The 15,908-nt window shown below is 40.5% G+C and overlaps 1 protein-coding gene across 1 annotated transcript; it reads right to left on the reverse strand.

Moving 5' to 3' along the window:
- Positions 1-4,937: 4,937 nt before the first annotated feature.
- zmat3 (zinc finger, matrin-type 3) lies at positions 4,938-15,751 on the reverse strand. Its single transcript, XM_028587961.1, has 6 exons — positions 15,144-15,751; positions 10,089-10,831; positions 9,863-10,003; positions 8,991-9,157; positions 8,519-8,622; positions 4,938-5,833 (listed from the first exon to the last, which is right to left on the reverse strand). The coding sequence occupies exons 1-6, from the start codon at positions 15,265-15,267 to the stop codon at positions 5,625-5,627; spliced, it is 1,488 nt and encodes a 495-aa protein (XP_028443762.1). The 5' UTR covers positions 15,268-15,751; the 3' UTR covers positions 4,938-5,624.
- Between the last annotated feature and the right edge of the window lie 157 nt (positions 15,752-15,908).

The following is a 15,908-nucleotide window of genomic DNA, read 5'->3' on the forward strand; positions in this document are numbered from 1 at the left end:
AATCCTGCTATAGAACAAATACCATGTAGTATGTGAAGGTTCTTCTCAATCATCCAGGAGCTACGATATCTGGAGGAAATCAAAATCACTGGACAAGAGTTTTGGTTGAAGACTCTTTACTTTTCATCCAAAGAGCTTCTTCAGTTCAAATTGTTGTGGGGACTTGATTGCAACCGGACTCTTACATGCCCTCATTTTAACAGTGGATGGTCCCGCGCTAATGCTACTATTCCCCACAACAGTTGGACTAAAGAAGCCTTTCAGATAAACATAAAAGTGATAACCCAATAATTTGGATTTAACTTTCTCTAGACAATTGATTAAAAACCTCTCTGGTGACTATTTGTCACTGTAATTTCAAAGAACGAAGAAAAGTGTTTGTTGTGGCCAATAATGACGCTTTCTCTTTCACTGAAGTAATGGACAAACATCTATAGATACAGGCCTAATAATTTGTACCAATGCTAGGTTATAGGTTATAGTTTACAGATTATAGTGGGGTTTTCTCTACTTAATCTCACAGTTTTGCCCATCTGCCCTGGTCTGATCAGTCCAACAGATGGATACACAGAATTACAAATATAATACACATCCATAACAGCTTCAACTTCTCACCTTGTAAACATTAGGATACAAATTATTGAGAGGCAAACAATGACAACAAAGTCTTCACCTGAACTAAACAACACATACTTTTCTTCACAAGTGCCTTTTTATATTCAGTGCAAAACCATGATTTTTTCCAACGCCCTTTTGTAGATTCAGCACAGCATACAGACATTTCCAACCAACCGGTCATGTAAACAAACGTTCTTGAACGGCATCCTCTCGGTAATATTTTCTCTCAATAGTAGAAAACATTTAAACAGTTATTAGGTATGACTTTACTCATGCACAAAATAAACCAGAATACAATGTATACGGTGCAATATGTTAACACTTCTCTGTGATTTAAAATGAAGCACTGAAGTTCAACTCATAAGTTATGGTGCTGAAGCACAGCATTCAGATAACAGCGTTGGTTAATGTGTGCAGTGAACACTGAAACCAATAATTCTCAGTGTATTATAGTTACCAGCTGTTACAGTTTCTAACAAGTAAACACAGTTGGAACTAAACAAACAGAAACAGTACCCCATATGTATTTGAACTATTTTAGCATATTACCAGACTATACGACAACTAGTCTTTCTAGAAGCGTTTAATGCAGTCTAATCCATTTCAGTGAACACAGAGCTAATAAAAAGGCTGACTGGCAAAATATTAAACCTGTTAAAAGTAAATGGCCGTACGAAGATGCCATTATTTACCACAGTGTTTTTTTTTTTTGATTTTGTTGGCTTTCGACTGTGTAAAACATTTGTGCAACCAATGAAGATCCTTATATGCAGAATAGTGTTTCACTGCAACAATATCCATTCAAAAATAGTCCCGTATTAAAGGAGCAGTTTACCAGCGGTTTGGCATGTTTTAGCCCATTAACTACAAATGGTGTTTACTATGTTATTTCAATTAGAGCCTCAAGATGTTCTTGAATTAAGTGAAAATACCATTAGATTGACACTTTTTGAATTGTTCCCTTTAAAACTCTTTCAAATTAATAAAGAGGCTTTGGATGAAATGTTAATTGTGATAAATACTTATAGTTAAATGTAATTTTGTCCGAGTCCTCGTGTGGCCTCCTTCAGTGTCCTGACTCATATAGTGGACGGTCAGTGATCTTTAATGTGTTTCAAAAAGCAAAACCAATCTACAACCATTGCTGTGATAGCTATAACATCGTCACAAAAAAGCAGAAAGAAAATGCCTTTACAGTTTAAGTGTGAGGGGGACACAAGATAATTTAATGGATAAGAAAGAAGTATAGTCTCTGCCACTCAAAATCAATTTTTTTTGTTTCTTTTTTTTACAACTTTTCGCAAGGTTTTTTGCGGGCTTCAAATACATGGCTGAATTAACCTGTTAAGGGACCCCAGAGCAGAAATTTGCTGTTGGACTCCTGATGACCCCCCACCTCCCACCCTACAATAAACTGTGTATGTGCCCGGTTGCCTCCAAGTTCTCTTAAGCACAGTCAAATAAGTGCAAATCAGCAGACTATGATAGCTTCATTAATTGCCCAGACACTGAGAAGCCAATCAAGCCAACCAACGATATGCTGGAATCATACCACCTGGCGAGCGGCTTGGTAGACTAATGGTTACAATGCAAGCAACCTAACCACAACATTCAACAACGTTGAGGATAAGGCCAGGGAACTTAGTGGCACATCATAACCCTCTCCCTCCCCTTGTATTCCGTCTGCTTTATAAATTGTTCAATAAAGCTGAAAAATGCCACAAAATGCGAGAAAAAAGAGGTTATACATGTCTGAGTTATAGGTAATGTGATTAAACACAACTTTAGGGAGATATATGCAACATGTGAGCACAATAGAAATAGAAAAATACATGTAAAGGTTTTAATGAGGTTTTTGACATAGGGTTCCTCTACAGGACAGGGCAGGACAAGATTAGCTTATTATGCAAAACTTGCCTTAGTTTATGTACTTTAACTGTGCAAACTTCCCACAACTTCTCAATTTATCAAAGTACAAAATCCCATCAGCAATCAGAATTTGGGACTTGTTGGGCCTCTGGGGGGTTTGGGGCCCCAGGGCAGTTTCCTGTCTTGTTCAAAGAAACAATTTTATTATAGGAAAAATCACACTGTCCACACTAAGGCCATAACCTGTAATGAGGGATCTCAAGTAGATATTTTAAGGGGTCCCAAGCCAAAAGTGTTCGGGAACCACTGGTTTAGAGAGTCCAAACATGTGACTGAACAGACACAAAAAGGTTTCCAGGATACTTATCTTAAAGGCTCTTAAGGCAATGCCTCTCAATAGTTTGATAGTTTTCTACGATCTCCTCATTTCCTTCATTCCTTTGCGGTTTATTATTTCATGCATTTGCTGAAGGTGTTCAGTAGCTCCACTGGAGTGTGAGCCTGCCAACATAATAAAAGGTTTTGGTACCCATTCTTTCATGTAAGACAAAGCGTGTTATTTCTCGGAGGAGGAGGAGTACTATTAACAGACTGCAACACAGTTACATTTGAAGAACTCTTTGACTAGCTGTCTCACCCACAGCTTTCGTTACAGCTCTGCTTTCATCAGCTTATCTGTGTTACTTTTCTATTACACCATACAGCACAGTGGGCTAATAAACAGCCTAGCATTTTTGTTTTCATTGCTCTGTTTGTCTCTCTTCTTCTCTCACATGTTTAAATCCCCAAACCCCACAGTTTGTTGTCGTCACAGTGCTTCTCTCCTGAGTGTCCTCCCGTATGTGATCAGGTGTGTGTGTTTGTGCTCCAGAGACAAATGAAAGACGTGAACAGCTGCCTCTCCCCAAAGCTAACCAAACCATGGATGCTGCTTTCATTTCCCTCTATAACACTTCTGATTACCCGATCAGGCCTTTGACTGATTGAATTATGTGGGAGTGTGTGTGCATGTGTGTGTGCACTGCTGCTCTGCAGTAAAGTGCACACTTTAAAAGTTTTTTTTTCTTCCTTTGAACTACAGATCTCTATCCTTGATCTCAACATGTGACACATGTTGAGATCTAAATATACAGATGGAAAATCCTTTTAACTGCTACATGAAATAATTTCTTGAGGCATGAATAAAATATGTATTATTTTATATTTATAGGATTAAAGAATCATCGATCTTTAAATAACTATTTAAAAGAGTTGTTTGTTTCAAACAACTCTATGACAATATAACTCCAAATGCTTTGCGACTGCACTGTGTTCCGCTCAGCACCACTGAACTGGAACAGATAATCAAATAAACAGAAAGAGAAACTCAGATTTGATTCCGATTACATAACTGATCTTTTCAGGATGGGCTTAACACTCAAAAACAGCTGGACTTGGCTCATACGAGGTAAAAAAAAAACTAAACATAACAAAAAGAAGATGTGTCTACAAATCCAGACACAATCCACATCAGTCCTCTGCAGGCGTTTCACACAGCAGTAAAACCTGGTTATGTCCCCTCTGGGAATCAAGACCGATTGGGAGAATTAAATGATATGTTTTACAACCAGAAACATCCTTGAGCTCTGCACAAGTTCATTTGCAATTTGCAAACTCATTAGACGTTTGGAGTTAAATGCTTTCAGCTGCACGCATTACTGAGTTCCCAACGTGTTTGTACATTTCCTCCCATCACAGTGCCAGTTTGGCTGTGTTGTCAAGGCATAGACTGAGCTTGAACCCTGGTGCCTCAGAGACAGCCTCTCCTGGCATGTGGTCCTCCAGCACAGTCCCAATGATGAGGCTAGCAGCTTTTAACTAGACGGATGGTACCAGAGTTACTTCACCAATGAACAATTAGTATAGAGGGCCTACGGTAAAATCCACACACAAAAATGCAGTGCTGATGGATAAACATTCAGTCAGTGCACACTTTGTACGAGATTCCTGATAATTATTATATACATTATGAGTGTTGCAATATATGCTAGGCTAACATTAACCAAATAATCAATAGCATTTATGTATATTATCCTATATTTACATCTATAACGTAATTTAAGAATATTTAGCTAGTATTTATGTGGATTCATCACGAGAAGAGAGATGAAACAGAATATAGAAAACTCCAATCCATACTGTAGATTGGTTTTCAAAATGATTGACTCTTTAGCCAAATTCTCACTAAAGGCACAAACAAGGCTAGCCAGGGTGGACCTTTCCGCCTAATACACTCCAAAGGACCGCTGAGAGGTCGGCTAAGGCTAACAGCTTCATGTAACACTGCTTCTACCAGGTGACGTTTGTTGTGCTTTGTGTTTTTAAATTAGCAAATAGTGCTTTCGATTTCTTTTCTTTTTTTTATACCTGTGTTAGGTTATAAAGATGTTAAATTTGTGGCTCAGTGGTCACTACGTGGCCCTGAAGTCCCTGCTATAGGGCCTGTACAAAAATACCTGCAGGGCTGATTCACACTCAAGAATTTTGTCTCAAACTTTGTCCTCAATGATGATAGTTTTTCCAGTGTTTCCCTCTATGTGTCCTTTTACCTCTACCAACCGGTTTCTCTCTATTTTCAACATTTTGCACTGTGTCTTAATGTTTGAACCCTCTGCATGTCCTCGTCTTTCCTAAGTGTGTCCCATGTTGGCCTTCTGTGCCCCACTAGTCCTCTTCCTGTAGCCTGAATAAGCTCAAGATTTACTTGCAATTCATTTACCTGTATCCTGAGTCAGAATGCAACCCACTCAAAGCCTTAGAGGAACCACAAACAGTACAACAAAAAACGGTGGGTCAAAAATGTGATCTGATTCAGTGCCTATAAAAAGAGACTTTCTTTTTACTTGTATGTCAAAAATCCATATTTTTCTCAAATTCCTGTTCTCAGCATACATGGTAAGTAAATCAAATGAATTGCAACAATGTCTTGAGGTGGCCATTTGGGCTAATCCCTTCACTAAATATGCCCCTCAAACACCAGGTAGTATTTGCTTTGCTGCACTTTGGTCTTCTCTTCTCTTTTTTTTTTTTTTTTTTTGTCTTCCCACCTATTCTGTCCCACTCTGTCTTTTCTCTTCCCCCATCCTCCCTTGTGTTTCTTAGCTGTAGCCAAGGTTCTCCATCTCGTGGCGGTATCTTAACTCCGACACTTTTGCTTTGTGCTGCTTACTCTCCAGATGCTGCCTGAAGTCTGTCTCCTGCTCGGCTCCGCAGTTGCACATGGAGCAGTAGAACTGACCGCTGGGAGTCACGCACATGGCCAAGTCCCTGGGGATGCGCTGCCTCGGTCTGGGGTTGTAGTACGGCCCTGGAGGGAGAAATTAGAGGAGAGACGACAGACAGGAGAGATGAAGTTAGTTGTAGCTACTGGACTGTACACATTAAGTGGCAGATTTATTTATCATAACAGCTGGACAGATGCCTCAATGTTGGACTTACTGCACTGTAACTTTTATTCTCATATTTTATCTGTTTTTAATTTTTTTCTATCGTTTTTATGTAAAGCACTTTGAATTGCCTTGTTGCTGAAATTTGCTATACAAATGCCTTGCCTTGCCTAATGGTTGGCAAAAATGATCAATTATTTCATTTCATTTATTTAATTAATCCAATAATGGTTTAGGGATAAAAGAATTTGACAAATGCACATATGACTTGGCCAGAGCCTTGTTTTGTCTGGTTAGCAGTCCCAAACCCAAAGATGCTCAGTTTACAGTCATACAAAACAGAGAAAAGCCAGTCAGTCAGTCCACCACTTTGGTCCAGACTGAAATAATCAACAACTGTTGGATTAACTGCCATGACATTTGGAACGAAAATCCATGGTGTCCAGAGGACGAATCCGAATGAATCTGCTGTTTCCCTGGCGTTTTTCTCTAGCACTGCCATGAGGTTCACGTTTGTGGTTTTGCATGAAATGTCTTCCCAACTACTGGATAGATTAACATAATATTTGGAGGTTCTACCTGAGGAGGACATTCCTGTTCAACTCTGCTGTTCCCTTAATGTTTCCTCTGGTGCCACCATCAGGTCATTTTGTTTATACTGAGTAGTCATTTTTAGTAATTTATGATCAAATAACAGCAAACTAATGACATTCCCGTCAGCCTCAGCTGTGCTTTGTGTTTAGTGCTAATTAGCTAATGTTAGCGTGCTAAGATGGCGAAAATGCTTAACGCTGTACCTGCTTCACATCAGCATGTGAATATTGTGAGCAGGCTGGTTTTAGCATTTAGCTCAAACCCCCACTGTGCCTACGTACAGCCTCACAGAGCTGCTACCATGGATAGTCTTGTTTCTTCATAAATGACATACACAATCGATTGATGCTTACAATTCATTAATCCACTAATCATTTTAGGGAATTAGATGGTTTTCACATGAAATCTTAGGCTGGGGACACACCCAAAGCCCAAAAAAAAATCAAAACTGATTTTAAATATAGACCAGCATCACACACTTAATTATAACCTGATATATCGCTTACGTGTGTGATAAAGATACACAAGAGTGTACAAAAATTAAAGCAAAAAGACATCTGGGATTACAAATAGGTGGATCATTGGAGAGTATTGCTGGTCTGTGTGTGTGTGTGTGTGTGTGTGTGTGTGTGTGTGTGTGTGTGTGTGTGTGAAAGAGAGCGCGAGAGAGAGATAAAAAGACAGTGAGAAGGCAACCGCAGGAGAGAGTGCATCTATTTTGGGATTTGTCCATCAAAAAAATCAGCCGAACGTTGTGGTTTGTGTGTGTGTGTGTGTGTGTGTGTGTGTGTGTGTGTGTGTGTGTGCGTGTATGTGTGTGTGTGAGAGAGAGAGAGAGAAAGAGAGTGGATGAGAGAGGAAGGGAATTGGCTCTAGTTTAGCTCTGTTTTTGTCTGTGGAAAGATAGAAACAGCGAACGACTGCAAGAAAGAGATGGTTGTCTGATGTCAGCAGGAAGTCTGACGTTATATTTCTCGGTCTCCTGTGTCACCAGGAAAAATGAATCGCCTAAATGAAAAAAATAAACTACTGTTTGTGTAGTGTTCAATGTTGTTATCTGTTTTGTTAGTCATTATTCCCCATTGAAGTTCCTTGTGTTTGCATTTTCGATGCGTTTTGAGGTGAATTTTCAGGGTAAGATGGAGGGGGGAGAGGGACGAAGGGAGGGGAGGAACTTCAACAGCGCGGCGCTGCACTTCTTGTGCTGGTTGAGATTGCTGTTATAGCCTCGTTTAACTCAGGGGAAAAATGTCAAAAAGACAACAAAGTTTGCAAATACGCTGGCCAGTCGGATCCCAAACAAGCAAAAACCGTTTCTGCCGATCAAGAATGTGGAGACCACTAGGGCGGTGCTCGATTAAAGAAATTCTTAGTCGACTAACAATCATTCAATTGTATCGACTAATCGATTAGTTGATTTAATCGACAGATCTGTAAATCTGAGTTTCTCCGCAAAGAGTCTTGCAAAAGCACCACTTTAATTCTTGTGTTTACCAGAGATGTGCTTGTATGTTTCTTGGAAATAAGTCATTCAGCATGAAAAAAACATAAAACATGACTAATCGACATCTAAGTTGACTAATACCATATAGTATTTTATTTATTTTTTTACATTTCGCACCGATGCAGTGCATGTTCTGAAATAAAAATTAACATTGCCCTGATGTACACACACAGCGTTGTTTAGGTTTTTTTAGTCAGAGAAGCTACTAGGCAGTGTCATTTTTATTTTTTTACTTCCAACCCCCGTTTTTAGTCGCCGGATCCACCCCCCCTCTGCGCTCTGGGACCTCCCACTTTACAAATTAAGCACTGGCTTTGGGTGAAAAAGCAAATTATTTACAACATTATTCTTAGATGTCCTTCACAGTGTCAACCAGAGACTGGGGAAATGAATGTAACTACTGTTGCTTAAACAAGCTTATAAAGTGTCAAGAAAAAGCTGACTTTTTCATGAAACCATGAATATGTGTTTTAGGAAGCCTATTCTTTATTCATTTTAAATATTTTACCTGGCATGGAAGCAGGTAGCTGTGGGCTGCGGCGGTTTTTCACCAGTCTGTACTCACTGCCATCTTTTCTGTTTCTTCTTGGGGCTGCCTCATTGCTGCCCTCCCTGAAACAGTCAGAACAAGAGACAAAATTGCTTTAGTCTGGTTCAAAAATCTGTTTCTTCAAGTTTAGCTTGGCTGGTTTGGTAATTAAGAAAGCCAAAACCAGCTATGTGTTTAAGTTTAGTTAGGTATATTTTCTCTGACTACTACTTTATGTTAGGGAGAAGTCAAACTGGGTAACTTTACTCTGGAGACAAATACGCTATACCTTATTGGATCATCGAGGTTTACATTATATGAACAGGCAAAATATGACTCTATTATTTAAATACACATATTTTTCTGAGCTGCTTTTAATTCAGTTGTGTTGATTTGCAAGACAAATGCAAATAAGGATGAGACCTCTGACTTTCTATATTTCTAAACCTACATGTTGTTGGAGTTCTGTTGGGCCTCAGCGAGCCGTAGCTTCTTGGCGTGGTTCTTGCCCTTATAGTGGGCCTGTGCAACTGCCAGTGAACTGAAGGAGGCGTCACACAGCTTACAATAGTCGTTCTCTGTGGCCAAGATGACCCGAGTCGCCCCCTTATACTGCGCCTGCAAACCCAGGACAAAGCAGTGCAGTGTATATGGTGAGAGGAGTTAAGGAGTAAACAGTGACAAAGAAAAGAAATAAATTTTTAGGTGGGAGGAGGACAAGAATTGCTTGTGCAACTTGTCAATATGTTCAACTGTCAAACATACACTGATGAAAGCTGCGATCTGATTCAGTGCCTAAACAGTCTCTAACTTTGTCCACCTGCTGTTTGGTGATGAGCACAGCTGAACACTATGAGAGGGGTGAGAGTGAATCAAAACAGTAAAGTTGTTGGCCAGACAGCTAAACAATGAGCTGAAACTTACTATCAATTTCCGTAAAGCCGAGAGGAGCTGTAGATTCAGGAAATAATTCTCTGTAGATTTATCAGCAAACTACGGAGCCCCTAACAAACCCCTTTCACATTGTCATTTGATACATAAAAAATATTGATTACAGCCATGTTAAAGTCTGACAAAATGTAGCATTTACAATAACATGTATTAAGCTAAATATTTTTTTATTGCAGCCAGAATGTGTCAAGACAGTAGATTGTTCAGTGGTGAGCGGATGATGTGAGTTTTCACTGACAGGTACAAACAGAGTGACTCTGCAGTTCCTTACCGCCTCCTCAGTGGGAAACTACCTCTATCGGCAGCAGTACATCCACCTCCTCAACTAAAACTGTAACATTTAGGTAGGTTGGTGCTGAGTTTGGACCTGACCTGCCTGCCTGCGTCACTGTCGTTTGATCCTGAGTTGAGGGATGTCTGGCCAGCCCCCTCAAGGACTTCTGGAATCCTGATGGCTGGAGGCTGTTGACTGCCAGCATAGAAATTTCTCAACTTTTTACTGTGGTTTTTCCCCTAGACAGACAGATGAGGAAACATTTGTGATTATGTATTTATCTTAATAATATAACATGTTTTGTACATGGGTATTTCAACTGACCTGGTAGTGAGCCTGTGCCTGCTGAGCAGAGTTGAGGGTAACGTTGCAGAGTTTACAGTACAGTGGTTTACACAGTTCCCCCAACCCCAGAGAGTCTTCCTGCTCCTCCATCCCAAGCAGAGACCCCTCATCCTGGGGCTGCTCGCTGGCTGGGGCTGCCTGACCCAGGAGAGGACCAGGGATGAGGCAGGACATCGGGGCTTGGATGAGGGCCGGTCCTCGGGGCATTGGGGGCAGGTGTGAAGGGTCTGGGCCCGGAGCAACAGGGGAGGACATGGGGCTGGGAGGGAGGGTGAATCGACCGGCTCCGTGCGCCACTACAGGTGGGGGCACCAGTGTTTGTGCAGGATTCAGAGGTGGACGCCCCATCGGTTGTATGAGGTCCATGGTTGGAGGCACTATTGCTTGTGTGTGATCTACAGGTGGGGGACCCAAGGTGTGTGCCATTGGTGGAGGCCCTAGTGGTTGAGATGGGGCCATTGGAGGCGGGCCTAAGCTGTGTGGTTGGGTAATGGGGTGATGTCTTAACGTGTGAGTAGCAGTCATTGGAGGGGGGCCTAGTGTCTGGGTTGGAACCATCGTTGGGGGTCCAATCGCCTGAGCAGGGGCAAGGGGTGGTGGACCGAGAGGCTGCGTAGGCGCCATTGGCGGAGGTCCCAGCTGGTGCAGAGATTCCATGTGGTGGAAAGGCTGCTGGGGATGGCGGAAGAGACTCAGTGGAGGCTTCAACATGGTCTCTGGGCCTGTGGACAACAGAGTCACATGCACACTACTTATAGACAGGGAAAGATATCATTAATCAGAGAAATTTCTTTCAAGTAAATTCAGTTACTTTTCATGAGGAAGGCAGTGTTGTATGGACATTAGTACTTCAATGAAAGTTCATGCAATAATAGAAAATCTTTAGAAGCTTTTAGTTTTTAGCCATGGCGGTTGGTTGGTCTACTAACACTTTGGTCATGATTGAAATATCTCAACAACTATTACTATCTTGTCAACCTTACATATTCTTTGCGTTTACTGTTACTTGGCAAATGATAGCATTCTAACAGGCTAAACTGATATGGTAAACACGGTAAACATTATACCTGCTAAACATCAGCATTTCAACATTGTCATTGTGAACATGTTAGCTGATATTAGTATTTAGCTTAAAGCCCACTGTGCCTATGTACATCCTCACAGAGCTGTTAGCATGGCTGTTGATTCGGCGTCTCATTATGCTGCATTTTGATTTGGGTCTCTTCATCAAAATACACACTGGTTATTATTTAGGCTTACAAGGACGGGTTTTGCCATTGTTCAATATGTCAGCAAAAAAAAAGCATTGCTTAGCTTTACACAAAATTTCAATGAAATCTGTAAATATTTTTTAGCCTAGAGCAAACATAACATAAATAATATATATTTTCCTTGGCAAAGATAAATATGTGATTTGCATTGGATTAGACTGCTAAGTGGATATTGTCTATTGACAGATCATCAAACAGACATTGAGAAGGAACTTGGTGATAAACCAATGACCAATGTACAGTGACACTAAGAGAAAAAGCTTCTTTTTTTTTCTTAGAGCCCTGAGGCAGGAGAGAGAGAGATGTAAAGAGATGGGCGAATGGAAACACATTCTCGGACAGAGGAGCTTCACACTCCAGTGGGCATCAGAAAGATTAGGCTTAGCCTACAGCGCCTGCAGTCATGCATACGGGGACATTACATACACATGCATGTGCACAAACACAAACAGAGGCAATGACAATCGTCAAGCGTCTCTGATCGGAAGAGATCAGTGTGTGTGTGTGTGTGTGTGTGTGTGTGTGTGTGTGTGTGTGTGTTTGTGTGTGTGTGTGTGTGTGCGTGTGCGCGTGTGTACATGCATGGGTTTGTGTGTCTAAGGAAAACAAGAAAGAAAAAGCATTATATTAGGAATGGCAATGTGCTGATTTCTGTATGTTCATTTTTACCGCTCTAATGCTCCATTTTTGTGTGTGTGTGTGTGTGTGTGTGTGTGTGTGTGTGTTTGTTTGTGTGTAGCTACATACAGTATATTGTCAGGTCAGTAATAGGCCAACAGCTGTGTCAAAACTCCCTGTGCTGGAAGCTTTTATCTGGAATCCAATTGGACGCCCAATGGCAGTGATTCATGGACTCAAAATAACATCCCGAGGCGTTTGTGTTTCCGACTGCTGTTCGCTGTCAGTCTGTCTGTCCAGTCTGTCTGGCTGCCTGTCTGTCACCTGGCCTTGCTGACCTCAGGAGAAAGGTATGCTTGACTATAATCCTGTCAACTGCAATATGAGACTGTGGGAGATTCATAAGGGCTGAATGAGTAGTTGCCTATACATTACAGTAATACAGTAATATTATACAGCAGTTGCATATAAATAAATATCAGTTTCACTACTCATTGGCATCGTAAGTGTTGTTTAAACATATCCTGCTCATAAAAGCTTTTACATTTGCTGTTTTGGGAGCTCCTTTGGAAAACATTCTCTGGCATCCATAGGGAGCTGCAAAGGTGATTTATTTGTAATAAGCATCAGAAGAAGTGACCGGACAGCCAAAGGAAAGCAGCTCTAACAGAACGTCAAGCTTTATTAACAGCAAATTTCAAGAAAAAGAAGTCTCAGACACACTCAAATTGCATCGCAAATGCATCACAGCAATGACAGCTTTAGTACCAAAAATGGTGACAGTAAACAGAAAAAAAACATGGTTTAAATGTTACTATCCTATTTAAAATTAAAATAAATTGATATAGTATAGCCATTAAAATGGCCCAAAGGGTATTAGAATTGGACAAGTTTTGAGAAGTTAGTGCTTCAAATATTCATATACTGTATATTCATTGAATGAAACCAACATGTTGAATTATACAACTTCTCAATCCTCAATAATCACTATTAACGTCATACAGAACCAGATCCACGAATCAAGTTCCACATACAGTACTGCACATCATCAATCTAATCAGTAACGGCCTCACGAGAACCCTTAACCCTGAGTGAGACCGCCTGCAAAGCAGTCCGGAAACCTCACTACAGCAGCACTTTAAAGCACAAAAGGGTGGCTGACCCTTTTCGCTTGAGTACACATTGTGCCACCACAAAATAGATTGCATCTGCTGTATATCAGTTACAATCATAGACTGTATACAGTATATGGTTACAATGTAAAGTAAGCTTGAATATGTTGCTGTCAACTGTTTGCCCAACACTTGCCTCCCCACGTCTTCAACTCCTATTGATGCTACCTGATGTAAAATTCCTTTGCACCATGATTTCATGTAGCCAGTACTGTGCCTGAAGGCAGAAAAGATCTGTTACCTTTCTATAGTTTTAATGTGAGCTAGATAGGCCAGATAACTAGATAGGCCAAGGTCAGTTTTGTCCCAGATCCAGGCCCACAGAGTGCAGTCTACAGAGCTGCAGCATAGACCCTGCTGCAAAGTAAAATAAATAAATAAATACATAACAATTGTTGTTTTGCATTTGAGTTTTTTGAGAGGACACAATCAACTTTGCAAGTCAAAGTCAGGCTTATGTAATGTTGCTCTGAAGCAGAAGTGATCAGTAGGTTGACAACACAGTAATGTTCGTCATATCTGTAGAGAGATAATGTTTTCAAAGTCTCAAAAGAATCAGCCAGAGTTGGAAGTTGCTTTTAAAACCAACTCAGAAGTTATTTAACTATTAAATAACTTCACTTGTCAGATTTTTTGAGTTTGACTAAAGATTTCTTGGTTTTAGAGCCTCACCACAAAAGAAATTCCTGTCCTGTAGTCTGATAATATCATGGCCTCCACTGAGAATCTCTAAATAGGCCAAGTCTTTATTTTCTCTAGAGTTTCTCTTGCCATACTGTCTTGTGTCACATCAATTATGGAGCAATGAGAAGCAAATGCCTCCTGCACTTATTCAATCTGCTTCACTGGGCACCAGATAACCCAAAAAAGCAAAAAGGCCACATATATCTTACTGTACTGTGCAATGTACTTACTTGACCATTACAGTAAAGCCTAGTTCCACTTTTTTTTTAAATCTCAGTAGCACTTAAGGTTTGAATTCCTTCCATAATAATTAACAAAAAGTACTCATTTACAGACTCTGAGCACCAGTCACCAGGCCTATGCATTAGGCTGCTATTACTATATTGATTAATAAATTCATTCCTCCTTATAGAAAACAACTATAGCACTAGACATTTAGCTTCATCGGAAACACTTACAAAAGCCCATCACCAGAGATTTTGGCTGACGAAAAGTTGGAAAATCCACTGTTATTTAGTTGGTAATATTAAACAGAGAAAGCCAACCACATCCTCAGTTTTGATTAATTAAGTCCAGCAAATATTTGGCATTTTTACTCTTATGATGACGTAAATGATTGATGGTTTATCAAAATTCCCTCCTCAATAAACTATACTGTTTCAGCCCAAAACACATTTTGTTTCCAATCAACTATAATCATTTACAAACTCTACTAACTTCAATCTAAGACTCCATGCAGTCTATGCAATGATGATGACAGTTTAATGACAAAAATATTACCAGGTGGATCAGTCTCATGCTGTACATCTGGATCATGTAGTAGCCATGACACTGGCCTCAAGTCATTAAAAAAACAACAGTGCGACTGTGCAGGTGCAATGAATAAACACTTACTGTGTAATTGCATGTCACCACCATCTGTGCAGATCAAGAGATCAAGCAATGCAGTGAAGGAAGCGGCACCGATTCAGTTTCTATTTCTTCACTTGCTCTGAAAACCACTTCACTGCCATACCAGAGAGATAAAAGTGAACATTGCATTGAGGCTATAGAGACTCTCGACAACCTCAGATTTTGCATCGCAGCATCCGTGCTAAGATAAACAGAATTATGGCTGGTGCACCCCTCTATATGACATTATGATGATGACAGCAGAACCAGGGCAATCGGTTTCAACATCCACCTTCCTCATCTGCAAATGTCTCTGGTTAGAATGTCTCCATCCCTGCACATTAGCGAATACTGCTGACAGTCAGAAGAGAGATCCTGTATAGCAAGCCTCTCCTTACCTGGCAAACGGGCAAGATAATGCCTGCTGTCACCGTAGCTGACAGGCGGCGAAGTATAATTTCTGCAGTAATCCGCAGTCTGGTAGTACGCTGCATCCCCGTTCTTCAGCTGCAGCGCCATCATCGCAGTCACATCCCTTTTGCAACTTCTTCTCTCCAAAAAACCTGGCGGTCAGGCAGGATGACAGTACCTAGCACACGCTCAGACACTAAGGCTTTCACCGGAGGGGTGATTCAAAGATGAGAGCAAAATACAGAAATCGCCAGCCAGCAAAAAAACATTTTAAATGCCCAACATGTAAACACAATGCGTTTGTATTTTCACATTAAGTAACAAAAAATATGTTTCCCTCGCGAAATTACATTTTTGTCCTGCCCAGGATCCTCCAGCATCCCTCTCCTTGTTGGTACAGTCCATTTCCGATGCCACCGCTGCTGAACAGCATGGTTTTCAATCATGACACATTGTGTACATGTTACTCCTATGTGGTAGACCCTGATCACCCGTGGCTGGCTATGAGTCTCAGATCTGCAGTGAAAACAGCCAGGATGCTAATGGGATGATAATGTTGTTAATAGCCTATGAGTTAATAAATAAAATGCTACAATACTCAAACACTAATAGACTATAAGAAAGTATTGAAAACCGCATCTGCAATAAATAGGCCTAACAATTTCTTCTTCTTCTTCTTCTTCTTCTTCTTCTTCTTCTTCTTCTTCTTCTTCTTCTCCTTCTTCTCCTTTTTTCTATAATAATAAAAACAA

Source organism: Perca flavescens, chromosome 9 (assembly GCF_004354835.1).
Source record: "Perca flavescens isolate YP-PL-M2 chromosome 9, PFLA_1.0, whole genome shotgun sequence".
Classification (NCBI taxonomy): domain Eukaryota; kingdom Metazoa; phylum Chordata; class Actinopteri; order Perciformes; family Percidae; genus Perca; species Perca flavescens.